At 48.8% G+C, this 26109-nt stretch overlaps 1 protein-coding gene across 2 annotated transcripts in view; it reads left to right on the forward strand.

Annotated features, from left to right (window-relative positions):
- LOC115203560 (vacuolar protein sorting-associated protein 13C) overlaps positions 1-26109 on the forward strand; it is a 248732-nt gene that overhangs the window by 30873 nt on the left and 191750 nt on the right. For both annotated transcript variants that reach the window (XM_029768341.1, XM_029768340.1), the window contains one exon: positions 859-960. In XM_029768341.1, the coding sequence (XP_029624201.1) occupies positions 859-960 (102 nt within the window). The remainder of the gene's footprint in view (positions 1-858; positions 961-26109) is intronic.

Consider the following 26109-nt stretch of genomic DNA (forward strand, 5'->3'; position numbering starts at 1 on the left):
ATGTCTTAAAGTAATGATGGACTGTCATTTCTCTTTGCTTATTCGAGCTGTTTTTGTCATAATATGGACTTAGTCTTATTTGGTAAAAGACCATCTTCTGTTTAACACTCATACCTTGTCACAACACAACTGATTGGCTCAAATGCATTAAAAAGGAAATCAATTCCACAAATTTACTTATAACAAGGCACACTTGTTAATTGAAATGCATTCCAGGTGACCACCTCATGAAGCTGGTTGAGAGAATGCCAAGAGTGTGCAAAGCTGTCATCAAGGCAAAGGGTGGCTACTTTGAAGAATCTCAAACATAAAATATATTTTGATTTGTTTAACACTTTTTTTGGGGGGGTTACTACATGATTCCATATGTGTTATGTCATAGTTTTGATGTCTTCACTATTATTCTACAATGTAGAAAATAGTCAGAATAAAGAAAAACCCTGGAATGAGTAGGTGTGTCCAAACTTTTGACTGGTACTATAGGTTTGTGTAGGACCTGTTTTGGACGGTTTCCCAGACCAAGATCAACCGTTTCCTGGACAAAAAAAAACACCCCTCTTTTTAAATCTAGGACTAAACTTAAACTTGGTTCATACAGTGGAAGTAAGCCTATAGTCTATCCATGGTTTAATCCACACAGTCCAACCGGCAACTAAAGCTCTGAATGTTGAAACACTAACACCAGTTAAACTGTACTGTATGTATGTTTCTATCAACAGTTCTATGTCTATCCACTATGTAGTCATGTTGTCTTGTTCTATGTGATTTAAGTACCAAAACATCACCTGAAGCCCTGAATATTGGAATTCCAACACCCGTTGTGTTTATTAACTATGTCCATGGTGTGTTGTTTCAAAGCGATAAAGTATGACGCTGCGAAGGAGGAGCGTTACCAGCAGGAGGCCAAGCAGAAGGAGCTGCAGCGCATTGAAGAGGCGCTACTGATGGCTGCTCGCAGAGGTGAGGAGACAGGGGTTAAACTAGTGGACTGACATCACAGAGGTGAGAAGACGGGTTAAACTAGTGGACTGACATCACAGAGGTGAGGAGACGGGAGTTAAACTAGTGGACTGACATCACAGAGGTGAGGAGACGGGAGTTAAACTAGTGGACTGACATCACAGAGGTGAGGAGACGGGAGTTAAACTAGTGGAATGACATCACAGAGGTGAGGAGACGGGAGTTAAACTAGTGGACTGACTGACATCACAGAGGTGAGGAGACGGGAGTTAAACTACTGCTCTCTCTCTACTGTTTACCGTGTCCTGCTGATTTAATCTGACCACTGCTCTCTCTCTCTACTGTTTACCTTGTCCTGCTGATGGTGTATTTAATCTGACCACTGCTCTCTCTCTCTCTCTACTGTTTACCTTGTCCTGCTGATGGTGTATTTAATCTGACCACTGCTCTCTCTCTCTCTACTGTTTACCTTGTCCTGCTGATGGTGTATTTAATCTGACCACTGCTCTCTCTCTCTACTGTTTACCTTGTCCTGCTGATGGTGTATTTAATCTGACCACTGCTCTCTCTCTCTCTACTGTTTACCTTGTGCTGCTCACCTCACGGGACACGTAGACTCTCAGACGGGAGAGCTGCTGTTTAATCTGGAAAGTGTTGTGTATAAGGAGCCTCAGCATGGTAGGTTCTGCTCTGTAGTGGACCAGCCAGGTATTAGGTTCTGTTCTGTAGTGGACCACCCAGGTATTAGGTTCTGTTCTGTAGTGGACCAGTCAGGTATTAGGTTCTGTTCTGTAGTGGACCAGCCAGGCATTAGGTTCTGTTCTGTAGTGGACCAGCCAGGTATTAGGTTCTGTTCTGTAGTGGACCAGCCAGGTATTAGGTTCTGTTCTGTTCTGTAGTGGACCAGCCAGGTATTAGGTTCTGTAGTGTAGTGGACCAGCCAGGTATTAGGTTCTGTACTGTAGTGGACCAGCCAGGTATTAGGTTCTGTACTGTAGTGGACCAGCCAGGTATTAGGTTCTGTACTGTAGTGGACCAGTCAGGCATTAGGTTCTGTTCTGTAGTGGACCAGCCAGGTATTAGGTTCTGTACTGTAGTGGACCAGCCAGGTGTTAGGTTCTGTACTGTAGTGGACCAGCCAGGTATTAGGTTCTGTACTGTAGTGGACCAGTCAGGCATTAGGTTCTGTTCTGTAGTGGACCAGCCAGGTATTAGGTTCTGTACTGTAGTGGACCAGCCAGGTGTTAGGTTCTGTACTGTAGTGGACCAGCCAGGTATTAGGTTCTGTACTGTAGTGGACCAGTCAGGCATTAGGTTCTGTTCTGTAGTGGACCAGCCAGGTATTAGGTTCTGTACTGTAGTGGACCAGCCAGGTGTTAGGTTCTGTAGTGTAGTGGACCAGCCAGGTGTTAGGTTCTGTAGTGTAGTGGACCAGCCAGGAGTTAGGTTCTGTAGTGTAGTGGACCAGCCAGGCATTAGGTTCTGTAGTGTAGTGGACCAGCCAGGTGTTAGGTTCTGTAGTGTAGTGGACCAGCCAGGCATTAGGTTCTGTAGTGTAGTGGACCAGCCAGGTGTTAGGTTCTGTTCTGTAGTGGACCAGTCAGGCATTAGGTTCTGTTCTGTAGTGGACCAGCCAGGTGTTAGGTTCTGTTCTGTAGTGGACCAGCCAGGTGTTAGGTTCTGTTCTGTAGTGGACCAGCCAGGTGTTAGGTTCTGTTCTGTAGTGGACCAGCCAGGTGTTAGGTTCTGTTCTGTAGTGGACCAGCCAGGTATTAGGTTCTGTTCTGTAGTGGACCAGCCAGCTATTAGGTTCTGTAGTGTAGTGGACCAGCCAGGTGTTAGGTTCTGTAGTGTAGTGGACCAGCCAGGTGTTAGGTCCTGTAGTGTAGTGGACCAGCCAGGTGTTAGGTTCTGTAGTGTAGTGGACCAGCCAGGTATTAGGTTCTGTAGTGTAGTGGACCAGACAGGTATTAGGTTCTGCAGTGTAGTGGACCAGCCAGGTGTTAGGTTTTGTAGTGTAGTGGACCAGCCAGGTGTTAAGTTCTGTACTGTAGTGGACCAGCCAGGCGTTAGGTTCTGTTGTGTAGTGGACCAGTCAGGCATTAGGTTCTGTTGTGTAGTGGACCAGTCAGGCATTAGGTTCTGTTGTGTAGTGGACCAGCCAGGTGTTAGGTTCTGTAGTGTAGTGGACCAGCCAGGCATTAGGTTCTGTAGTGTAGTGGACCAGCCAGGTGTTAGGTTCTGTTCTGTAGTGGACCAGTCAGGCATTAGGTTCTGTTCTGTAGTGGACCAGCCAGGTATTAGGTTCTGTAGTGTAGTGTACCAGCCAGGTGTTAGGTTCTGTAGTGTAGTGGACCAGCCAGGTATTAGGTTCTGTACTGTAGTGGACAAGCCAGGTGTTAGGTTCTGTACTGTAGTGGACCAGCCAGGTGTTAGGTTCTGTAGTGTAGTGAACCAGCCAGGTATTAGGTTCTGTTCTGTAGTGATCTAGCCAGGTATTAGGTTCTGTTCTTTAGTGGACCAGCCAGGTATTAGGTTCTGTTCTGTAGTGTAGTGGACCAGCCAGGTATTAGGTTCTGTAGTGTAATGGACCAGCCAGGTATTAGGTTCTGTAGTGTAGTGGACCAGCCAGGCATTAGGTTCTGTAGTGTAGTGGACCAGCCCGGTATTAGGTTCTGTTCTGTAGTGGACCAGTCAGGTATTAGGTTCTGTAGTGTAGTGAACCAGCCAGGTATTAGGTTCTGTTCTGTTCTGTAGTGGACCAGCCAGGTATTAGGTTCTGTTCTGTAGTGGACCAGCCAGGTATTAGGTTCTGTACTGTAGTGGACCAGCCAGGTATTAGGTTCTGTAGTGTAGTGGACCAGCCAGGTATTAGGTTCTGTTCTGTAGTGGACCAGCCAGGTATTAGGTTATGTAGTGGACCAGCCAGGTATTAGGTTCTGTAGTGTAGTGGACCAGCCAGGTATTAGGTTCTGTTCTGTAGTGGACCAGCCAGGTATTAGGTTATGTAGTGGACCAGCCAGGTATTAGGTTCTGTAGTGTAGTGGACCAGCCAGGTATTATGTTCTGTTCTGTAGTGGACCAGCCAGGTATTAGGTTATGTAGTGGACCAGCCAGGTATTAGGTTCTGTAGTGTAGTGGACCAGCCAGGTATTAGGTTCTGTTCTGTTCTGTAGTGGACCAGCCAGGTATTAGGTTCTGTAGTGTAGTGGACCAGCCAGGTATTAGGTTCTGTTCTGTAGTGGACCAGCCAGGTATTAGGTTCTGTAGTGTAGTGGACCAGTCAGGCATTAGGTTCTGTTCTGTAGTGGACCAGCCAGGTATTAGGTTCTGTTCTGTAGTGGACCAGCCAGGTATTAGGTTCTGTAGTGTAGTGGACCAGCCAGGTATTAGGTTCTGTAGTGTAGTGGACCAGCCAGGTATTAGGTTCTGTAGTGTAGTGGACCAGCCAGGTGTTAGGTTCTGTAGTGTAGTGGACCAGCCAGGTATTAGGTTCTGTTCTGTAGTGGACCAGCCAGGTGTTAGGTTCTGTACTGTAGTGGACCAGCCAGGTATTAGGTTATTTTCTATAGTGGACCAGCCAGGTATTAGGTTCTGTTCTGTTCTGTAGTGGACCAGCCAGGTATTAGGTTCTGTAGTGTGGTGGACCAGCCAGGTGTTAGGTTCTGTTCTGTAGTGGACCAGTCAGGCATTAGGTTCTGTAGTGTAGTGGACCAGCCAGGTGTTAGGTTCTGTAGTGTAGTGGACCAGCCAGGCATTAGGTTCTGTAGTGTAGTGGACCAGCCAGGCGTTAGGTTCTGTTCTGTAGTGGACCAGTCAGGCATTAGGTTCTGTTCTGTAGTGGACCAGCCAGGTATTAGGTTCTGTTCTGTAGTGGACCAGCCAGGTATTAGGTTCTGTTCTGTAGTGGACTAGCCAGGTATTAGGTTCTGTTCTGTAGTGGACCAGTCAGGCATTAGGTTCTGTTCTGTAGTGGACCAGTCAGGCATTAGGTTCTGTTCTGTAGTGGACCAGCCAGGTATTAGGTTCTGTTCTGTAGTGGACCAGCCAGGTGTTAGGTTCTGTAGTGTAGTGGACCAGCCAGGTATTAGGTTCTGTAGTGTAGTGGACCAGCCAGGAGTTAGGTTCTGTTCTGTAGTGGACCAGCCAGGTGTTAGGTTCTGTTCTGTAGTGGACCAGCCAGGTATTAGGTTCTGTAGTGTAGTGGACCAGCCAGGTATTAGGTTCTGTAGTGTAGTGGACCAGCCACGTATTAGGTTCTGTAGTGTAGTGGACCAATCAGGCATTAGGTTCTGTTCTGTAGTGGACCAGCCAGGTATTAGGTTCTGTACTGTAGTGGACCAGCCAGGTATTAGGTTCTGTTCTGTAGTGGACCAGCCAGGTATTAGGTTCTGTAGTGTAGTGGACCAGACAGGTATTAGGTTCTGCAGTGTAGTCGACCAGCAAGGTGTTAGGTTCTGTAGTGTAGTGGACCAGCCAGGTGTTAGGTTCTGTAGTGTAGTGGACCAGCCAGGTGTTAGGTTCTGTAGTGTAGTGGACCAGCCAGGTGTTAGGTTCTTTAGTGTAGTGGACCAGCCAGGTATTAGGTTCTGTAGTGTACTAGCCAGGTATTAGGTTCTGTTCTGTAGTGGACCAGTCAGGCATTAGGTTCTGTTCTGAAGTGGACCAGCCAGGTATTAGGTTCTGTTCTGTAGTGGACCAGCCAGGTGTTAGGTTCTGTAGTGTAGTGGACCAGCCAGGTGTTAGGTTCTGTACTGTAGTGGACCAGCCAGGTATTAGGTTCTGTACTGTAGTGGACCAGCCAGGTATTAGCTTCTGTAGTGTAGTGGACCAGCCAGGTGTTAGGTTCTGTACTGTAGTGGACCAGCCAGGTGTTGGGTTCTGTACTGTAGTGGACCAGCCAGGTGTTAGGTTCTGTAGTGTAGTGGACCAGCCAGGTGTTAGGTTCTGTAGTGTAGTGGACCAGCCAGGTGTTAGGTTCTGTAGTGTAGTGGACCAGCCAGGTGTTAGGTTCTGTAGTGTAGTGGACCAGTCAGGCATTAGGTTCTGTTGTGTAGTGGACCAGTCAGGCATTAGGTTCTGTTGTGTAGTGGACCAGCCAGGTGTTAGGTTCTGTAGTGTAGTGGACCAGCCAGGCATTAGGTTCTGTAGTGTAGTGGACCAGCCAGGTGTTAGGTTCTGTTCTGTAGTGGACCAGTCAGGCATTAGGTTCTGTTCTGTAGTGGACCAGCCAGGTATTAGGTTCTGTAGTGTAGTGTACCAGCCAGGTGTTAGGTTCTGTAGTGTAGTGGACCAGCCAGGTATTAGGTTCTGTACTGTAGTGGACAAGCCAGGTGTTAGGTTCTGTACTGTAGTGGACCAGCCAGGTGTTAGGTTCTGTAGTGTAGTGAACCAGCCAGGTATTAGGTTCTGTTCTGTAGTGATCTAGCCAGGTATTAGGTTCTGTTCTTTAGTGGACCAGCCAGGTATTAGGTTCTGTTCTGTAGTGTAGTGGACCAGCCAGGTATTAGGTTCTGTAGTGTAATGGACCAGCCAGGTATTAGGTTCTGTAGTGTAGTGGACCAGCCAGGCATTAGGTTCTGTAGTGTAGTGGACCAGCCCGGTATTAGGTTCTGTTCTGTAGTGGACCAGTCAGGTATTAGGTTCTGTAGTGTAGTGAACCAGCCAGGTATTAGGTTCTGTTCTGTAGTGGACCAGCCAGGTATTAGGTTCTGTTCTGTAGTGGACCAGCCAGGTATTAGGTTCTGTACTGTAGTGGACCAGCCAGGTATTAGGTTCTGTAGTGTAGTGGACCAGCCAGGTATTAGGTTCTGTTCTGTAGTGGACCAGCCAGGTATTAGGTTATGTAGTGGACCAGCCAGGTATTAGGTTCTGTAGTGTAGTGGACCAGCCAGGTATTAGGTTCTGTTCTGTAGTGGACCAGCCAGGTATTAGGTTATGTAGTGGACCAGCCAGGTATTAGGTTCTGTAGTGTAGTGTACCAGCCAGGTATTATGTTCTGTTCTGTAGTGGACCAGCCAGGTATTAGGTTATGTAGTGGACCAGCCAGGTATTAGGTTCTGTAGTGTAGTGGACCAGCCAGGTATTAGGTTCTGTTCTGTTCTGTAGTGGACCAGCCAGGTATTAGGTTCTGTAGTGTAGTGGACCAGCCAGGTATTAGGTTCTGTTCTGTAGTGGACCAGCCAGGTATTAGGTTCTGTAGTGTAGTGGACCAGTCAGGCATTAGGTTCTGTTCTGTAGTGGACCAGCCAGGTATTAGGTTCTGTTCTGTAGTGGACCAGCCAGGTATTAGGTTCTGTAGTGTAGTGGACCAGCCAGGTATTAGGTTCTGTAGTGTAGTGGACCAGCCAGGTATTAGGTTCTGTAGTGTAGTGGACCAGCCAGGTGTTAGGTTCTGTAGTGTAGTGGACCAGCCAGGTATTAGGTTCTGTTCTGTAGTGGACCAGCCAGGTGTTAGGTTCTGTACTGTAGTGGACCAGCCAGGTATTAGGTTATTTTCTATAGTGGACCAGCCAGGTATTAGGTTCTGTTCTGTTCTGTAGTGGACCAGCCAGGTATTAGGTTCTGTAGTGTGGTGGACCAGCCAGGTGTTAGGTTCTGTTCTGTAGTGGACCAGTCAGGCATTAGGTTCTGTAGTGTAGTGGACCAGCCAGGTGTTAGGTTCTGTAGTGTAGTGGACCAGCCAGGCATTAGGTTCTGTAGTGTAGTGGACCAGCCAGGCGTTAGGTTCTGTTCTGTAGTGGACCAGTCAGGCATTAGGTTCTGTTCTGTAGTGGACCAGCCAGGTATTAGGTTCTGTTCTGTAGTGGACTAGCCAGGTATTAGGTTCTGTTCTGTAGTGGACCAGTCAGGCATTAGGTTCTGTTCTGTAGTGGACCAGCCAGGTATTAGGTTCTGTTCTGTAGTGGACCAGCCAGGTGTTAGGTTCTTTAGTGTAGTGGACCAGCCAGGTATTAGGTTCTGTTCTGTAGTGGACCAGCCAGGTATTAGGTTCTGTACTGTAGTGGACCAGCCAGGTGTTAGGTTCTGTAGTGTAGTGGACTAGCCAGGTGTTAGGTTCTGTACTGTAGTGGACCAGCCAGGTATTTGGTTCTGTAGTGTAGTGGACCAGCCAGGTGTTAGGTTCTGTACTGTAGTGGACCAGCCAGGTGTTAGGTTCTGTAGTGTAGTGGACCAGCCAGGTGTTAGGTTCTGTAGTGTAGTGGACCACCCAGGCATTAGGTTCTGTTCTGTAGTGGACCAGGCAGGTGTTAGGTTCTGTTCTGTAGTGGACCAGCCAGGTATTAGGTTCTGTACTGTAGTGGACCAGCCAGGTATTAGGTTCTGTACTGTAGTGGACCAGCCAGGTGTTAGGTTCTGTAGTGTAGTGGACCAGCCAGGTATTAGGTTCTGTAGTGTAGTGGACCAGCCAGGAGTTAGGTTCTGTTCTGTAGTGGACCAGCCAGGTGTTAGGTTCTGTTCTGTAGTGGACCAGCCAGGTATTAGGTTCTGTAGTGTAGTGGACCAGCCAGGTATTAGGTTCTGTAGTGTAGTGGACCAGCCACGTATTAGGTTCTGTAGTGTAGTGGACCAATCAGGCATTAGGTTCTGTTCTGTAGTGGACCAGCCAGGTATTAGGTTCTGTACTGTAGTGGACCAGCCAGGTATTAGGTTCTGTTCTGTAGTGGACCAGCCAGGTATTAGGTTCTGTAGTGTAGTGGACCAGACAGGTATTAGGTTCTGCAGTGTAGTCGACCAGCAAGGTGTTAGGTTCTGTAGTGTAGTGGACCAGCCAGGTGTTAGGTTCTGTAGTGTAGTGGACCAGCCAGGTGTTAGGTTCTGTAGTGTAGTGGACCAGCCAGGTGTTAGGTTCTGTAGTGTAGTGGACCAGCCAGGTATTAGGTTCTGTAGTGTACTAGCCAGGTATTAGGTTCTGTTCTGTAGTGGACCAGTCAGGCATTAGGTTCTGTTCTGAAGTGGACCAGCCAGGTATTAGGTTCTGTTCTGTAGTGGACCAGCCAGGTGTTAGGTTCTGTAGTGTAGTGGACCAGCCAGGTGTTAGGTTCTGTACTGTAGTGGACCAGCCAGGTATTAGGTTCTGTACTGTAGTGGACCAGCCAGGTATTAGCTTCTGTAGTGTAGTGGACCAGCCAGGTGTTAGGTTCTGTACTGTAGTGGACCAGCCAGGTGTTGGGTTCTGTACTGTAGTGGACCAGCCAGGTGTTAGGTTCTGTAGTGTAGTGGACCAGCCAGGTGTTAGGTTCTGTAGTGTAGTGGACCAGCCAGGTGTTAGGTTCTGTAGTGTAGTGGACCAGCCAGGTGTTAGGTTCTGTAGTGTAGTGGACCAGCCAGGCATTAGGTTCTGTACTGTAGTGGACCAGCCAGGTATTAGGTTCTGTTCTGTAGTGGACCAGCCAGGTATTAGGTTCTGTTCTGTAGTGGACTAGCCAGGTATTAGGTTCTGTTCTGTAGTGAACCAGCCAGGTGTTAGGTTCTGTACTGTAGTGGACCAGCCAGGTGTTAGGTTCTGTTTTGTAGTGGACCAGTCAGGCATTAGGTTCTGTAGTGTAGTGGACCAGCCAGGTGTTAGGTTCTGTAGTGTAGTGGACCAGCCAGGCATTAGGTTCTGTAGTGTAGTGGACCAGCCAGGTGTTAGGTTCTGTTCTGTAGTGGACCAGTCAGGCATTAGGTTCTGTTCTGTAGTGGACCAGCCAGGTGTTAGGTTCTGTTCTGTAGTGGACCAGCCAGGTATTAGGTTCTGTAGTGTAGTGGACCAGCCAGGTATTAGGTTTTGTAGTGTAGTGGACCAGCCACGTATTAGGTTCTGTAGTGTAGTGGACCAATCAGGCATTAGGTTCTGTTCTGTAGTGGACCAGCCAGGTATTAGGTTCTGTACTGTAGTGGACCAGCCAGGTATTAGGTTCTGTTCTGTAGTGGACCAGCCAGGTATTAGGTTCTGTAGTGTAGTGGACCAGACAGGTATTAGGTTCTGCAGTGTAGTGGACCAGCCAGGTGTTAGGTTCTGTAGTGTAGTGGACCAGCCAGGTGTTAGGTTCTGTAGTGTAGTGGACCAGCCAGGTGTTAGGTTCTGTAGTGTAGTGGACCAGCCAGGTATTAGGTTCTGTAGTGTACTAGCCAGGTATTAGGTTCTGTTCTGTATTGGACCAGTCAGGCATTAGGTTCTGTTCTGTAGTGGACCAGCCAGGTATTAGGTTCTGTTCTGTAGTGGACCAGCCAGGTGTTAGGTTCTGTAGTGTAGTGGACCAGCCAGGTGTTAGGTTCTGTACTGTAGTGGACCAGCCAGGTATTAGGTTCTGTACTGTAGTGGACCAGCCAGGTATTAGCTTCTGTAGTGTAGTGGACCAGCCAGGTGTTAGGTTCTGTACTGTAGTGGACCAGCCAGGTGTTAGGTTCTGTAGTGTAGTGGACCAGCCAGGTGTTAGGTTCTGTACTGTAGTGGACCAGCCAGGTGTTAGGTTCTGTTCTGTAGTGGACCAGCCAGGTATTAGGTTCTGTACTGTAGTGGACCAGCCAGGTGTTAGGTTCTGTAGTGTAGTGGACCAGCCAGGTGTTAGGTTCTGTAGTGTAGTGGACCAGCCAGGAGTTAGGTTCTGTAGTGTAGTTGACCAGCCAGGCATTAGGTTCTGTAGTGTAGTGGACCAGCCAGGTGTTAGGTTCTGTTCTGTAGTGGACCAGTCAGGCATTAGGTTCTGTAGTGTAGTGGACCAGCCAGGTGTTAGGTTCTGTAGTGTAGTGGACCAGCCAGGCATTAGGTTCTGTAGTGTAGTGGACCAGCCAGGTGTTAGGTTCTGTTCTGTAGTGGACCAGTCAGGCATTAGGTTCTGTTCTGTAGTGGACCAGCCAGGTGTTAGGTTCTGTTCTGTAGTGGACCAGCCAGGTGTTAGGTTCTGTTCTGTAGTGGACCAGCCAGGTGTTAGGTTCTGTAGTGTAGTGGACCAGCCAGGTATTAGGTTCTGTAGTGTAGTGGACCAGCCAGGTGTTAGGTTCTGTAGTGTAGTGGACCAGCCAGGTATTAGGTTCTGTAGTGTAGTGGACCAGACAGGTATTAGGTTCTGCAGTGTAGTGGACCAGCCAGGTGTTAGGTTCTGCAGTGTAGTGGACCAGCCAGGTGTTAGGTTCTGTAGTGTAGTGGACCAGCCAGGTGTTAAGTTCTGTACTGTAGTGGACCAGCCAGGCGTTAGGTTCTGTTCTGTAGTGGACCAGTCAGGCATTAGGTTCTGTTGTGTAGTGGACCAGCCAGGTGTTAGGTTCTGTAGTGTAGTGGACCAGCCAGGCATTAGGTTCTGTAGTGTAGTGGACCAGCCAGGTGTTAGGTTCTGTAGTGTAGTGGACCAGCCAGGTGTTAGGTTCTGTAGTGTAGTGGACCAGCCAGGTGTTAGGTTCTTTAGTGTAGTGGACCAGCCAGGTATTAGGTTCTGTAGTGTACTAGCCAGGTATTAGGTTCTGTTCTGTAGTGGACCAGTCAGGCATTAGGTTCTGTTCTGAAGTGGACCAGCCAGGTATTAGGTTCTGTTCTGTAGTGGACCAGCCAGGTGTTAGGTTCTGTAGTGTAGTGGACCAGCCAGGTGTTAGGTTCTGTACTGTAGTGGACCAGCCAGGTATTAGGTTCTGTACTGTAGTGGACCAGCCAGGTATTAGCTTCTGTAGTGTAGTGGACCAGCCAGGTGTTAGGTTCTGTACTGTAGTGGACCAGCCAGGTGTTGGGTTCTGTACTGTAGTGGACCAGCCAGGTGTTAGGTTCTGTAGTGTAGTGGACCAGCCAGGTGTTAGGTTCTGTAGTGTAGTGGACCAGCCAGGTGTTAGGTTCTGTAGTGTAGTGGACCAGCCAGGTGTTAGGTTCTGTAGTGTAGTGGACCAGCCAGGCATTAGGTTCTGTACTGTAGTGGACCAGCCAGGTATTAGGTTCTGTTCTGTAGTGGACCAGCCAGGTATTAGGTTCTGTTCTGTAGTGGACTAGCCAGGTATTAGGTTCTGTTTTGTAGTGAACCAGCCAGGTGTTAGGTTCTGTACTGTAGTGGACCAGCCAGGTGTTAGGTTCTGTTTTGTAGTGGACCAGTCAGGCATTAGGTTCTGTAGTGTAGTGGACCAGCCAGGTGTTAGGTTCTGTAGTGTAGTGGACCAGCCAGGCATTAGGTTCTGTAGTGTAGTGGACCAGCCAGGTGTTAGGTTCTGTTCTGTAGTGGACCAGTCAGGCATTAGGTTCTGTTCTGTAGTGGACCAGCCAGGTGTTAGGTTCTGTTCTGTAGTGGACCAGCCAGGTATTAGGTTCTGTAGTGTAGTGGACCAGCCAGGTATTAGGTTTTGTAGTGTAGTGGACCAGCCACGTATTAGGTTCTGTAGTGTAGTGGACCAATCAGGCATTAGGTTCTGTTCTGTAGTGGACCAGCCAGGTATTAGGTTCTGTACTGTAGTGGACCAGCCAGGTATTAGGTTCTGTTCTGTAGTGGACCAGCCAGGTATTAGGTTCTGTAGTGTAGTGGACCAGACAGGTATTAGGTTCTGCAGTGTAGTGGACCAGCCAGGTGTTAGGTTCTGTAGTGTAGTGGACCAGCCAGGTGTTAGGTTCTGTAGTGTAGTGGACCAGCCAGGTGTTAGGTTCTGTAGTGTAGTGGACCAGCCAGGTATTAGGTTCTGTAGTGTACTAGCCAGGTATTAGGTTCTGTTCTGTATTGGACCAGTCAGGCATTAGGTTCTGTTCTGTAGTGGACCAGCCAGGTATTAGGTTCTGTTCTGTAGTGGACCAGCCAGGTGTTAGGTTCTGTAGTGTAGTGGACCAGCCAGGTGTTAGGTTCTGTACTGTAGTGGACCAGCCAGGTATTAGGTTCTGTACTGTAGTGGACCAGCCAGGTATTAGCTTCTGTAGTGTAGTGGACCAGCCAGGTGTTAGGTTCTGTACTGTAGTGGACCAGCCAGGTGTTAGGTTCTGTAGTGTAGTGGACCAGCCAGGTGTTGGGTTCTGTACTGTAGTGGACCAGCCAGGTGTTAGGTTCTGTTCTGTAGTGGACCAGCCAGGTATTAGGTTCTGTACTGTAGTGGACCAGCCAGGTGTTAGGTTCTGTAGTGTAGTGGACCAGCCAGGTGTTAGGTTCTGTAGTGTAGTGGACCAGCCAGGAGTTAGGTTCTGTAGTGTAGTTGACCAGCCAGGCATTAGGTTCTGTAGTGTAGTGGACCAGCCAGGTGTTAGGTTCTGTTCTGTAGTGGACCAGTCAGGCATTAGGTTCTGTAGTGTAGTGGACCAGCCAGGTGTTAGGTTCTGTAGTGTAGTGGACCAGCCAGGCATTAGGTTCTGTAGTGTAGTGGACCAGCCAGGTGTTAGGTTCTGTTCTGTAGTGGACCAGTCAGGCATTAGGTTCTGTTCTGTAGTGGACCAGCCAGGTGTTAGGTTCTGTTCTGTAGTGGACCAGCCAGGTGTTAGGTTCTGTTCTGTAGTGGACCAGCCAGGTGTTAGGTTCTGTAGTGTAGTGGACCAGCCAGGTATTAGGTTCTGTAGTGTAGTGGACCAGCCAGGTGTTAGGTTCTGTAGTGTAGTGGACCAGCCAGGTATTAGGTTCTGTAGTGTAGTGGACCAGACAGGTATTAGGTTCTGCAGTGTAGTGGACCAGCCAGGTGTTAGGTTCTGCAGTGTAGTGGACCAGCCAGGTGTTAGGTTCTGTAGTGTAGTGGACCAGCCAGGTGTTAAGTTCTGTACTGTAGTGGACCAGCCAGGCGTTAGGTTCTGTTCTGTAGTGGACCAGTCAGGCATTAGGTTCTGTTGTGTAGTGGACCAGCCAGGTGTTAGGTTCTGTAGTGTAGTGGACCAGCCAGGCATTAGGTTCTGTAGTGTAGTGGACCAGCCAGGTGTTAGGTTCTGTTCTGTAGTGGACCAGTCAGGCATTAGGTTCTGTTCTGTAGTGGACCAGCCAGGTATTAGGTTCTGTAGTGTAGTGTACCAGCCAGGTGTTAGGTTCTGTAGTGTAGTGGACCAACCAGGTATTAGGTTCTGTACTGTAGTGGACAAGCCAGGTGTTAGGTTCTGTACTGTAGTGGACCAGCCAGGTGTTAGGTTCTGTAGTGTAGTGAACCAGCCAGGTATTAGGTTCTGTTCTGTAGTGATCCAGCCAGGTATTAGGTTCTGTTCTTTAGTGGACCAGCCAGGTATTAGGTTCTGTTCTGTAGTGTAGTGGACCAGCCAGGTATTAGGTTCTGTAGTGTAATGGACCAGCCAGGTATTAGGTTCTGTAGTGTAGTGGACCAGCCAGGCATTAGGTTCTGTAGTGTAGTGGACCAGCCCGGTATTAGGTTCTGTTCTGTAGTGGACCAGTCAGGTATTAGGTTCTGTAGTGTAGTGAACCAGCCAGGTATTAGGTTCTGTTCTGTTCTGTATTGGACCAGCCAGGTATTAGGTTCTGTTCTGTAGTGGACCAGCCAGGTATTAGGTTCTGTACTGTAGTGGACCAGCCAGGTATTAGGTTCTGTAGTGTAGTGGACCAGCCAGGTATTAGGTTCTGTTCTGTAGTGGACCAGCCAGGTATTAGGTTATGTAGTGGACCAGCCAGGTATTAGGTTCTGTAGTGTAGTGGACCAGCCAGGTATTAGGTTCTGTTCTGTAGTGGACCAGCCAGGTATTAGGTTATGTAGTGGACCAGCCAGGTATTAGGTTCTGTAGTGTAGTGGACCAGCCAGGTATTAGGTTCTGTTCTGTAGTGGACCAGCCAGGTATTAGGTTATGTAGTGGACCAGCCAGGTATTAGGTTCTGTAGTGTAGTGGACCAGCCAGGTATTAGGTTCTGTTCTGTAGTGGACCAGCCAGGTATTAGGTTCTGTAGTGTAGTCGACCAGTCAGGCATTAGGTTCTGTTCTGTAGTGGACCAGCCAGGTATTAGGTTCTGTTCTGTAGTGGACCAGCCAGGTATTAGGTTCTGTAGTGTAGTGGACCAGCCAGGTATTAGGTTCTGTAGTGTAGTGGACCAGCCAGGTATTAGGTTCTGTAGTGTAGTGGACCAGACAGGTATTAGGTTCTGCAGTGTAGTGGACCAGCCAGGTGTTAGGTTCTGTAGTGTAGTGGACCAGCCAGGTGTTAGGTTCTGTAGTGTAGTGGACCAGCCAGGTGTTAGGTTCTGTAGTGTAGTGGACAAGCCAGGTATTAGGTTCTGTAGTGTACTAGCCAGGTATTAGGTTCTGTTCTGTATTGGACCAGTCAGGCATTAGGTTCTGTTCTGTAGTGGACCAGCCAGGTATTAGGTTCTGTTCTGTAGTGGACCAGCCAGGTGTTAGGTTCTGTAGTGTAGTGGACCAGCCAGGTGTTAGGTTCTGTACTGTAGTGGACCAGCCAGGTATTAGGTTCTGTACTGTAGTGGACCAGCCAGGTATTAGGTTCTGTAGTGTAGTGGACCAGCCAGGTGTTAGGTTCTGTACTGTAGTGGACCAGCCAGGTGTTAGGTTCTGTAGTGTAGTGGACCAGCCAGGTGTTAGGTTCTGTACTGTAGTGGACCAGCCAGGTGTTAGGTTCTGTTCTGTAGTGGACCAGCCAGGTATTAGGTTCTGTACTGTAGTGGACCAGCCAGGTGTTAGGTTCTGTAGTGTAGTGGACCAGCCAGGTGTTAGGTTCTGTAGTGTAGTGGACCAGCCAGGAGTTAGGTTCTGTAGGGTAGTTGACCAGCCAGGCATTAGGTTCTGTAGTGTAGTGGACCAGCCAGGTGTTAGGTTCTGTTCTGTAGTGGACCAGTCAGGCATTAGGTTCTGTAGTGTAGTGGACCAGCCAGGTGTTAGGTTCTGTAGTGTAGTGGACCAGCCAGGCATTAGGTTCTGTAGTGTAGTGGACCAGCCAGGTGTTAGGTTCTGTTCTGTAGTGGACCAGTCAGGCATTAGGTTCTGTTCTGTAGTGGACCAGCCAGGTGTTAGGTTCTGTTCTGTAGTGGACCAGCCAGGTGTTAGGTTCTGTTCTGTAGTGGACCAGCCAGGTGTTAGGTTCTGTAGTGTAGTGGACCAGCCAGGTATTAGGTCCTGTAGTGTAGTGGACCAGCCAGGTGTTAGGTTCTGTAGTGTAGTGGACCAGCCAGGTATTAGGTTCTGTAGTGTAGTGGACCAGACAGGTATTAGGTTCTGCAGTGTAGTGGACCAGCCAGGTGTTAGGTTCTGCAGTGTAGTGGACCAGCCAGGTGTTAGGTTCTGTAGTGTAGTGGACCAGCCAGGTGTTAGGTTCTGTACTGTAGTGGACCAGCCAGGCGTTAGGTTCTGTTCTGTAGTGGACCAGTCAGGCATTAGGTTCTGTTGTGTAGTGGACCAGCCAGGTGTTAGGTTCTGTAGTGTAGTGGACCAGCCAGGCATTAGGTTCTGTAGTGTAGTGGACCAGCCAGGTGTTAGGTTCTGTTCTGTAGTGGACCAGTCAGGCATTAGGTTCTGTTCTGTAGTGGACCAGACAGGTATTAGGTTCTGTAGTGTAGTGTACCAGCCAGGTGTTAGGTTCTGTAGTGTAGTGGACCAGCCAGGTATTAGGTTCTGTACTGTAGTGGACAAGCCAGGTGTTAGGTTCTGTACTGTAGTGGACCAGCCAGGTGTTAGGTTCTGTAGTGTAGTGAACCAGCCAGGTATTAGGTTCTGTTCTGTAGTGATCCAGCCAGGTATTAGGTTCTGTTCTTTAGTGGACCAGCCAGGTATTAGGTTCTGTTCTGTAGTGTAGTGGACCAGCCAGGTATTAGGTTCTGTAGTGTAATGGACCAGCCAGGTATTAGGTTCTGTAGTGTAGTGGACCAGCCAGGCATTAGGTTCTGTAGTGTAGTGGACCAGCCCGGTATTAGGTTCTGTTCTGTAGTGGACCAGTCAGGTATTAGGTTCTGTAGTGTAGTGAACCAGCCAGGTATTAGGTTCTGTTCTGTTCTGTATTGGACCAGCCAGGTATTAGGTTCTGTTCTGTAGTGGACCAGCCAGGTATTAGGTTCTGTACTGTAGTGGACCAGCCAGGTATTAGGTTCTGTAGTGTAGTGGACCAGCCAGGTATTAGGTTCTGTTCTGTAGTGGACCAGCCAGGTATTAGGTTATGTAGTGGACCAGCCAGGTGTTAGGTTCTGTAGTGTAGTGGACCAGCCAGGTATTAGGTTCTGTTCTGTAGTGGACCAGCCAGGTATTAGGTTATGTAGTGGACCAGCCAGGTATTAGGTTCTGTAGTGTAGTGGACCAGCCAGGTATTAGGTTCTGTTCTGTAGTGGACCAGCCAGGTATTAGGTTATGTAGTGGACCAGCCAGGTATTAGGTTCTGTAGTGTAGTGGACCAGCCAGGTATTAGGTTCTGTTCTGTAGTGGACCAGCCAGGTATTAGGTTCTGTAGTGTAGTCGACCAGTCAGGCATTAGGTTCTGTTCTGTAGTGGACCAGCCAGGTATTAGGTTCTGTTCTGTAGTGGACCAGCCAGGTATTAGGTTCTGTAGTGTAGTGGACCAGCCAGGTATTAGGTTCTGTAGTGTAGTGGACCAGGCAGGTATTAGGTTCTGTAGTGTAGTGGACCAGCCAGGTGTTAGGTTCTGTAGTGTAGTGGACCAGCCAGGTATTAGGTTCTGTTCTGTAGTGGACCAGCCAGGTGTTAGGTTCTGTACTGTAGTGGACCAGCCAGGTATTAGGTTATTTTCTGTAGTGGACCAGCCAGGTATTAGGTTCTGTTCTGTTCTGTAGTGGACCAGCCAGGTATTAGGTTCTGTAGTGTGGTGGACCAGCCAGGTGTTAGGTTCTGTTCTGTAGTGGACCAGTCAGGCATTAGGTTCTGTAGTGTAGTGGACCAGCCAGGTGTTAGGTTCTGTAGTGTAGTGGACCAGCCAGGCATTAGGTTCTGTTCTGTAGTGGACCAGTCAGGCATTAGGTTCTGTTCTGTAGTGGACCAGCCAGGTATTAGGTTCTGTTCTGTAGTGGACTAGCCAGGTATTAGGTTCTGTTCTGTAGTGGACCAGTCAGGCATTAGGTTCTGTTCTGTAGTGGACCAGCCAGGTATTAGGTTCTGTTCTGTAGTGGACCAGCCAGGTGTTAGGTTCTGTAGTGTAGTGGACCAGCCAGGTATTAGGTTCTGTTCTGTAGTGGACCAGCCAGGTATTAGGTTCTGTACTGTAGTGGACCAGCCAGGTGTTAGGTTCTGTAGTGTAGTGGACTAGCCAGGTGTTAGGTTCTGTACTGTAATGGACCAGCCAGGTATTTGGTTCTGTAGTGTAGTGGACCAGCCAGGTGTTAGGTTCTGTACTGTAGTGGACCAGCCAGGTGTTAGGTTCTGTAGTGTAGTGGACCAGCCAGGTGTTAGGTTCTGTAGTGTAGTGGACCAGCCAGGTGTTAGGTTCTGTAGTGTAGTGGACCAGCCAGGCATTAGGTTCTGTTCTGTAGTGGACCAGGCAGGTGTTAGGTTCTGTTCTGTAGTGGACCAGCCAGGTATTAGGTTCTGTACTGTAGTGGACCAGCCAGGTATTAGGTTCTGTACTGTAGTGGACCAGCCAGGTGTTAGGTTCTGTAGTGTAGTGGACCAGCCAGGTATTAGGTTCTGTAGTGTAGTGGACCAGCCAGGAGTTAGGTTCTGTTCTGTAGTGGACCAGCCAGGTGTTAGGTTCTGTTCTGTAGTGGACCAGCCAGGTATTAGGTTCTGTAGTGTAGTGGACCAGCCAGGTATTAGGTTCTGTAGTGTAGTGGACCAGCCACGTATTAGGTTCTGTAGTGTAGTGGACCAATCAGGCATTAGGTTCTGTTCTGTAGTGGACCAGCCAGGTATTAGGTTCTGTACTGTAGTGGACCAGCCAGGTATTAGGTTCTGTTCTGTAGTGGACCAGCCAGGTATTAGGTTCTGTAGTGTAGTGGACCAGACAGGTATTAGGTTCTGCAGTGTAGTCGACCAGCAAGGTGTTAGGTTCTGTAGTGTAGTGGACCAGCCAGGTGTTAGGTTCTGTAGTGTAGTGGACCAGCCAGGTGTTAGGTTCTGTAGTGTAGTGGACCAGCCAGGTGTTAGGTTCTTTAGTGTAGTGGACCAGCCAGGTATTAGGTTCTGTAGTGTACTAGCCAGGTATTAGGTTCTGTTCTGTAGTGGACCAGTCAGGCATTAGTTTCTGTTCTGAAGTGGACCAGCCAGGTATTAGGTTCTGTTCTGTAGTGGACCAGCCAGGTGTTAGGTTCTGTAGTGTAGTGGACCAGCCAGGTGTTAGGTTCTGTACTGTAGTGGACCAGCCAGGTATTAGGTTCTGTACTGTAGTGGACCAGCCAGGTATTAGCTTCTGTAGTGTAGTGGACTAGCCAGGTGTTAGGTTCTGTACTGTAGTGGACCAGCCAGGTGTTGGGTTCTGTACTGTAGTGGACCAGCCAGGTGTTAGGTTCTGTAGTGTAGTGGACCAGCCAGGTGTTAGGTTCTGTTCTGTAGTGGACCAGCCAGGTGTTAGGTTCTGTAGTGTAGTGGACCAGCCAGGTATTAGGTCCTGTAGTGTAGTGGTCCAGCCAGGTGTTAGGTTCTGTAGTGTAGTGGACCAGCCAGGTATTAGGTTCTGTAGTGTAGTGGACCAGACAGGTATTAGGTTCTGCAGTGTAGTGGACCAGCCAGGTGTTAGGTTCTGCAGTGTAGTGGACCAGCCAGGTGTTAGGTTCTGTAGTGTAGTGGACCAGCCAGGTGTTAAGTTCTGTACTGTAGTGGACCAGCCAGGCGTTAGGTTCTGTTCTGTAGTGGACCAGTCAGGCATTAGGTTCTGTTGTGTAGTGGACCAGCCAGGTGTTAGGTTCTGTAGTGTAGTGGACCAGCCAGGCATTAGGTTCTGTAGTGTAGTGGACCAGCCAGGTGTTAGGTTCTGTTCTGTAGTGGACCAGTCAGGCATTAGGTTCTGTTCTGTAGTGGACCAGCCAGGTATTAGGTTCTGTAGTGTAGTGTACCAGCCAGGTGTTAGGTTCTGTAGTGTAGTGGACCAGCCAGGTATTAGGTTCTGTACTGTAGTGGACAAGCCAGGTGTTAGGTTCTGTACTGTAGTGGACCAGCCAGGTGTTAGGTTCTGTAGTGTAGTGAACCAGCCAGGTATTAGGTTCTGTTCTGTAGTGATCCAGCCAGGTATTAGGTTCTGTTCTTTAGTGGACCAGCCAGGTATTAGGTTCTGTTCTGTAGTGTAGTGGACCAGCCAGGTATTAGGTTTTGTAGTGTAATGGACCAGCCAGGTATTAGGTTCTGTAGTGTAGTGGACCAGCCAGGCATTAGGTTCTGTAGTGTAGTGGACCAGCCCGGTATTAGGTTCTGTTCTGTAGTGGACCAGTCAGGTATTAGGTTCTGTAGTGTAGTGAACCAGCCAGGTATTAGGTTCTGTTCTGTTCTGTATTGGACCAGCCAGGTATTAGGTTCTGTTCTGTAGTGGACCAGCCAGGTATTAGGTTCTGTACTGTAGTGGACCAGCCAGGTATTAGGTTCTGTAGTGTAGTGGACCAGCCAGGTATTAGGTTCTGTTCTGTAGTGGACCAGCCAGGTATTAGGTTATGTAGTGGACCAGCCAGGTATTAGGTTCTGTAGTGTAGTGGACCAGCCAGGTATTAGGTTCTGTTCTGTAGTGGACCAGCCAGGTATTAGGTTATGTAGTGGACCAGCCAGGTATTAGGTTCTGTAGTGTAGTGGACCAGCCAGGTATTAGGTTCTGTTCTGTAGTGGACCAGCCAGGTATTAGGTTATGTAGTGGACCAGCCAGGTATTAGGTTCTGTAGTGTAGTGGACCAGCCAGGTATTAGGTTCTCTTCTGTAGTGGACCAGCCAGGTATTAGGTTCTGTAGTGTAGTCGACCAGTCAGGCATTAGGTTCTGTTCTGTAGTGGACCAGCCAGGTATTAGGTTCTGTTCTGTAGTGGACCAGCCAGGTATTAGGTTCTGTAGTGTAGTGGACCAGCCAGGTATTAGGTTCTGTAGTGTAGTGGACCAGCCAGGTATTAGGTTCTGTAGTGTAGTGGACCAGACAGGTATTAGGTTCTGCAGTGTAGTGGACCAGCCAGGTGTTAGGTTCTGTAGTGTAGTGGACCAGCCAGGTGTTAGGTTCTGTAGTGTAGTGGACCAGCCAGGTGTTAGGTTCTGTAGTGTAGTGGACAAGCCAGGTATTAGGTTCTGTAGTGTACTAGCCAGGTATTAGGTTCTGTTCTGTATTGGACCAGTCAGGCATTAGGTTCTGTTCTGTAGTGGACCAGCCAGGTATTAGGTTCTGTTCTGTAGTGGACCAGCCAGGTGTTAGGTTCTGTAGTGTAGTGGACCAGCCAGGTGTTAGGTTCTGTAGTGTAGTGGACCAGCCAGGTATTAGGTTCTGTACTGTAGTGGACCAGCCAGGTATTAGGTTCTGTAGTGTAGTGGACCAGCCAGGTGTTAGGTTCTGTACTGTAGTGGACCAGCCAGGTGTTAGGTTCTGTAGTGTAGTGGACCAGCCAGGTGTTGGGTTCTGTACTGTAGTGGACCAGCCAGGTGTTAGGTTCTGTTCTGTAGTGGACCAGCCAGGTATTAGGTTCTGTACTGTAGTGGACCAGCCAGGTGTTAGGTTCTGTAGTGTAGTGGACCAGCCAGGTGTTAGGTTCTGTAGTGTAGTGGACCAGCCAGGAGTTAGGTTCTGTAGGGTAGTTGACCAGCCAGGCATTAGGTTCTGTAGTGTAGTGGACCAGCCAGGTGTTAGGTTCTGTTCTGTAGTGGACCAGTCAGGCATTAGGTTCTGTAGTGTAGTGGACCAGCCAGGTGTTAGGTTCTGTAGTGTAGTGGACCAGCCAGGCATTAGGTTCTGTAGTGTAGTGGACCAGCCAGGTGTTAGGTTCTGTTCTGTAGTGGACCAGTCAGGCATTAGGTTCTGTTCTGTAGTGGACCAGCCAGGTGTTAGGTTCTGTTCTGTAGTGGACCAGCCAGGTGTTAGGTTCTGTTCTGTAGTGGACCAGCCAGGTGTTAGGTCCTGTAGTGTAGTGGACCAGCCAGGTATTAGGTCCTGTAGTGTAGTGGACCAGCCAGGTGTTAGGTTCTGTAGTGTAGTGGACCAGCCAGGTATTAGGTTCTGTAGTGTAGTGGACCAGACAGGTATTAGGTTCTGCAGTGTAGTGGACCAGCCAGGTGTTAGGTTCTGCAGTGTAGTGGACCAGCCAGGTGTTAGGTTCTGTAGTGTAGTGGACCAGCCAGGTGTTAGGTTCTGTAGTGTAGTGGACCAGCCAGGTGTTAAGTTCTGTACTGTAGTGGACCAGCCAGGCGTTAGGTTCTGTTCTGTAGTGGACCAGTCAGGCATTAGGTTCTGTTGTGTAGTGGACCAGCCAGGTGTTAGGTTCTGTAGTGTAGTGGACCAGCCAGGCATTAGGTTCTGTAGTGTAGTGGACCAGCCAGGTGTTAGGTTCTGTTCTGTAGTGGACCAGTCAGGCATTAGGTTCTGTTCTGTAGTGGACCAGCCAGGTATTAGGTTCTGTAGTGTAGTGTACCAGCCAGGTGTTAGGTTCTGTAGTGTAGTGGACCAGCCAGGTATTAGGTTCTGTACTGTAGTGGACCAGCCAGGTGTTAGGTTCTGTACTGTAGTGGACCAGCCAGGTGTTAGGTTCTGTAGTGTAGTGAACCAGCCAGGTATTAGGTTCTGTTCTGTAGTGATCCAGCCAGGTATTAGGTTCTGTTCTTTAGTGGACCAGCCAGGTATTAGGTTCTGTTCTGTAGTGTAGTGGACCAGCCAGGTATTAGGTTCTGTAGTGTAATGGACCAGCCAGGTATTAGGTTCTGTAGTGTAGTGGACCAGCCAGGCATTAGGTTCTGTAGTGTAGTGGACCAGCCCGGTATTAGGTTCTGTTCTGTAGTGGACCAGTCAGGTATTAGGTTCTGTAGTGTAGTGAACCAGCCAGGTATTAGGTTCTGTTCTGTTCTGTATTGGACCAGCCAGGTATTAGGTTCTGTTCTGTAGTGGACCAGCCAGGTATTAGGTTCTGTAGTGTAGTGGACCAGCCAGGTATTAGGTTCTGTAGTGTAGTGGACCAGCCAGGTATTAGGTTCTGTTCTGTAGTGGACCAGCCAGGTATTAGGTTATGTAGTGGACCAGCCAGGTATTAGGTTCTGTAGTGTAGTGGACCAGCCAGGTATTAGGTTCTGTTCTGTAGTGGACCAGCCAGGTATTAGGTTATGTAGTGGACCAGCCAGGTATTAGGTTCTGTAGTGTAGTGGACCAGCCAGGTATTAGGTTCTGTTCTGTAGTGGACCAGCCAGGTATTAGGTTATGTAGTGGACCAGCCAGGTATTAGGTTCTGTAGTGTAGTGGACCAGCCAGGTATTAGGTTCTGTTCTGTAGTGGACCAGCCAGGTATTAGGTTCTGTAGTGTAGTCGACCAGTCAGGCATTAGGTTCTGTTCTGTAGTGGACCAGCCAGGTATTAGGTTCTGTTCTGTAGTGGACCAGCCAGGTATTAGGTTCTGTAGTGTAGTGGACCAGCCAGGTATTAGGTTCTGTAGTGTAGTGGACCAGGCAGGTATTAGGTTCTGTAGTGTAGTGGACCAGCCAGGTGTTAGGTTCTGTAGTGTAGTGGACCAGCCAGGTATTAGGTTCTGTTCTGTAGTGGACCAGCCAGGTGTTAGGTTCTGTACTGTAGTGGACCAGCCAGGTATTAGGTTATTTTCTGTAGTGGACCAGCCAGGTATTAGGTTCTGTTCTGTTCTGTAGTGGACCAGCCAGGTATTAGGTTCTGTAGTGTGGTGGACCAGCCAGGTGTTAGGTTCTGTTCTGTAGTGGACCAGTCAGGCATTAGGTTCTGTAGTGTAGTGGACCAGCCAGGTGTTAGGTTCTGTAGTGTAGTGGACCAGCCAGGCATTAGGTTCTGTTCTGTAGTGGACCAGTCAGGCATTAGGTTCTGTTCTGTAGTGGACCAGCCAGGTATTAGGTTCTGTTCTGTAGTGGACTAGCCAGGTATTAGGTTCTGTTCTGTAGTGGACCAGTCAGGCATTAGGTTCTGTTCTGTAGTGGACCAGCCAGGTATTAGGTTCTGTTCTGTAGTGGACCAGCCAGGTGTTAGGTTCTTTAGTGTAGTGGACCAGCCAGGTATTAGGTTCTGTTCTGTAGTGGACCAGCCAGGTATTAGGTTCTGTACTGTAGTGGACCAGCCAGGTGTTAGGTTCTGTAGTGTAGTGGACTAGCCAGGTGTTAGGTTCTGTACTGTAATGGACCAGCCAGGTATTTGGTTCTGTAGTGTAGTGGACCAGCCAGGTGTTAGGTTCTGTACTGTAGTGGACCAGCCAGGTGTTAGGTTCTGTAGTGTAGTGGACCAGCCAGGTGTTAGGTTCTGTAGTGTAGTGGACCAGCCAGGTGTTAGGTTCTGTAGTGTAGTGGACCAGCCAGGCATTAGGTTCTGTTCTGTAGTGGACCAGGCAGGTGTTAGGTTCTGTTCTGTAGTGGACCAGCCAGGTATTAGGTTCTGTACTGTAGTGGACCAGCCAGGTATTAGGTTCTGTACTGTAGTGGACCAGCCAGGTGTTAGGTTCTGTAGTGTAGTGGACCAGCCAGGTATTAGGTTCTGTAGTGTAGTGGACCAGCCAGGAGTTAGGTTCTGTTCTGTAGTGGACCAGCCAGGTGTTAGGTTCTGTTCTGTAGTGGACCAGCCAGGTATTAGGTTCTGTAGTGTAGTGGACCAGCCAGGTATTAGGTTCTGTAGTGTAGTGGACCAGCCACGTATTAGGTTCTGTAGTGTAGTGGACCAATCAGGCATTAGGTTCTGTTCTGTAGTGGACCAGCCAGGTATTAGGTTCTGTACTGTAGTGGACCAGCCAGGTATTAGGTTCTGTTCTGTAGTGGACCAGCCAGGTATTAGGTTCTGTAGTGTAGTGGACCAGACAGGTATTAGGTTCTGCAGTGTAGTCGACCAGCAAGGTGTTAGGTTCTGTAGTGTAGTGGACCAGCCAGGTGTTAGGTTCTGTAGTGTAGTGGACCAGCCAGGTGTTAGGTTCTGTAGTGTAGTGGACCAGCCAGGTGTTAGGTTCTTTAGTGTAGTGGACCAGCCAGGTATTAGGTTCTGTAGTGTACTAGCCAGGTATTAGGTTCTGTTCTGTAGTGGACCAGTCAGGCATTAGTTTCTGTTCTGAAGTGGACCAGCCAGGTATTAGGTTCTGTTCTGTAGTGGACCAGCCAGGTGTTAGGTTCTGTACTGTAGTGGACCAGCCAGGTATTAGGTTCTGTACTGTAGTGGACCAGCCAGGTATTAGCTTCTGTAGTGTAGTGGACTAGCCAGGTGTTAGGTTCTGTACTGTAGTGGACCAGCCAGGTGTTGGGTTCTGTACTGTAGTGGACCAGCCAGGTGTTAGGTTCTGTAGTGTAGTGGACCAGCCAGGTGTTAGGTTCTGTTCTGTAGTGGACCAGCCAGGTGTTAGGTTCTGTAGTGTAGTGGACCAGCCAGGTATTAGGTCCTGTAGTGTAGTGGTCCAGCCAGGTGTTAGGTTCTGTAGTGTAGTGGACCAGCCAGGTATTAGGTTCTGTAGTGTAGTGGACCAGACAGGTATTAGGTTCTGCAGTGTAGTGGACCAGCCAGGTGTTAGGTTCTGCAGTGTAGTGGACCAGCCAGGTGTTAGGTTCTGTAGTGTAGTGGACCAGCCAGGTGTTAAGTTCTGTACTGTAGTGGACCAGCCAGGCGTTAGGTTCTGTTCTGTAGTGGACCAGTCAGGCATTAGGTTCTGTTGTGTAGTGGACCAGCCAGGTGTTAGGTTCTGTAGTGTAGTGGACCAGCCAGGCATTAGGTTCTGTAGTGTAGTGGACCAGCCAGGTGTTAGGTTCTGTTCTGTAGTGGACCAGTCAGGCATTAGGTTCTGTTCTGTAGTGGACCAGCCAGGTATTAGGTTCTGTAGTGTAGTGTACCAGCCAGGTGTTAGGTTCTGTAGTGTAGTGGACCAGCCAGGTATTAGGTTCTGTACTGTAGTGGACAAGCCAGGTGTTAGGTTCTGTACTGTAGTGGACCAGCCAGGTGTTAGGTTCTGTAGTGTAGTGAACCAGCCAGGTATTAGGTTCTGTTCTGTAGTGATCCAGCCAGGTATTAGGTTCTGTTCTTTAGTGGACCAGCCAGGTATTAGGTTCTGTTCTGTAGTGTAGTGGACCAGCCAGGTATTAGGTTCTGTAGTGTAATGGACCAGCCAGGTATTAGGTTCTGTAGTGTAGTGGACCAGCCAGGCATTAGGTTCTGTAGTGTAGTGGACCAGCCCGGTATTAGGTTCTGTTCTGTAGTGGACCA

The sequence above is a fragment of the Salmo trutta genome, chromosome 12, assembly GCF_901001165.1.
Source record: "Salmo trutta chromosome 12, fSalTru1.1, whole genome shotgun sequence".
Classification (NCBI taxonomy): domain Eukaryota; kingdom Metazoa; phylum Chordata; class Actinopteri; order Salmoniformes; family Salmonidae; genus Salmo; species Salmo trutta.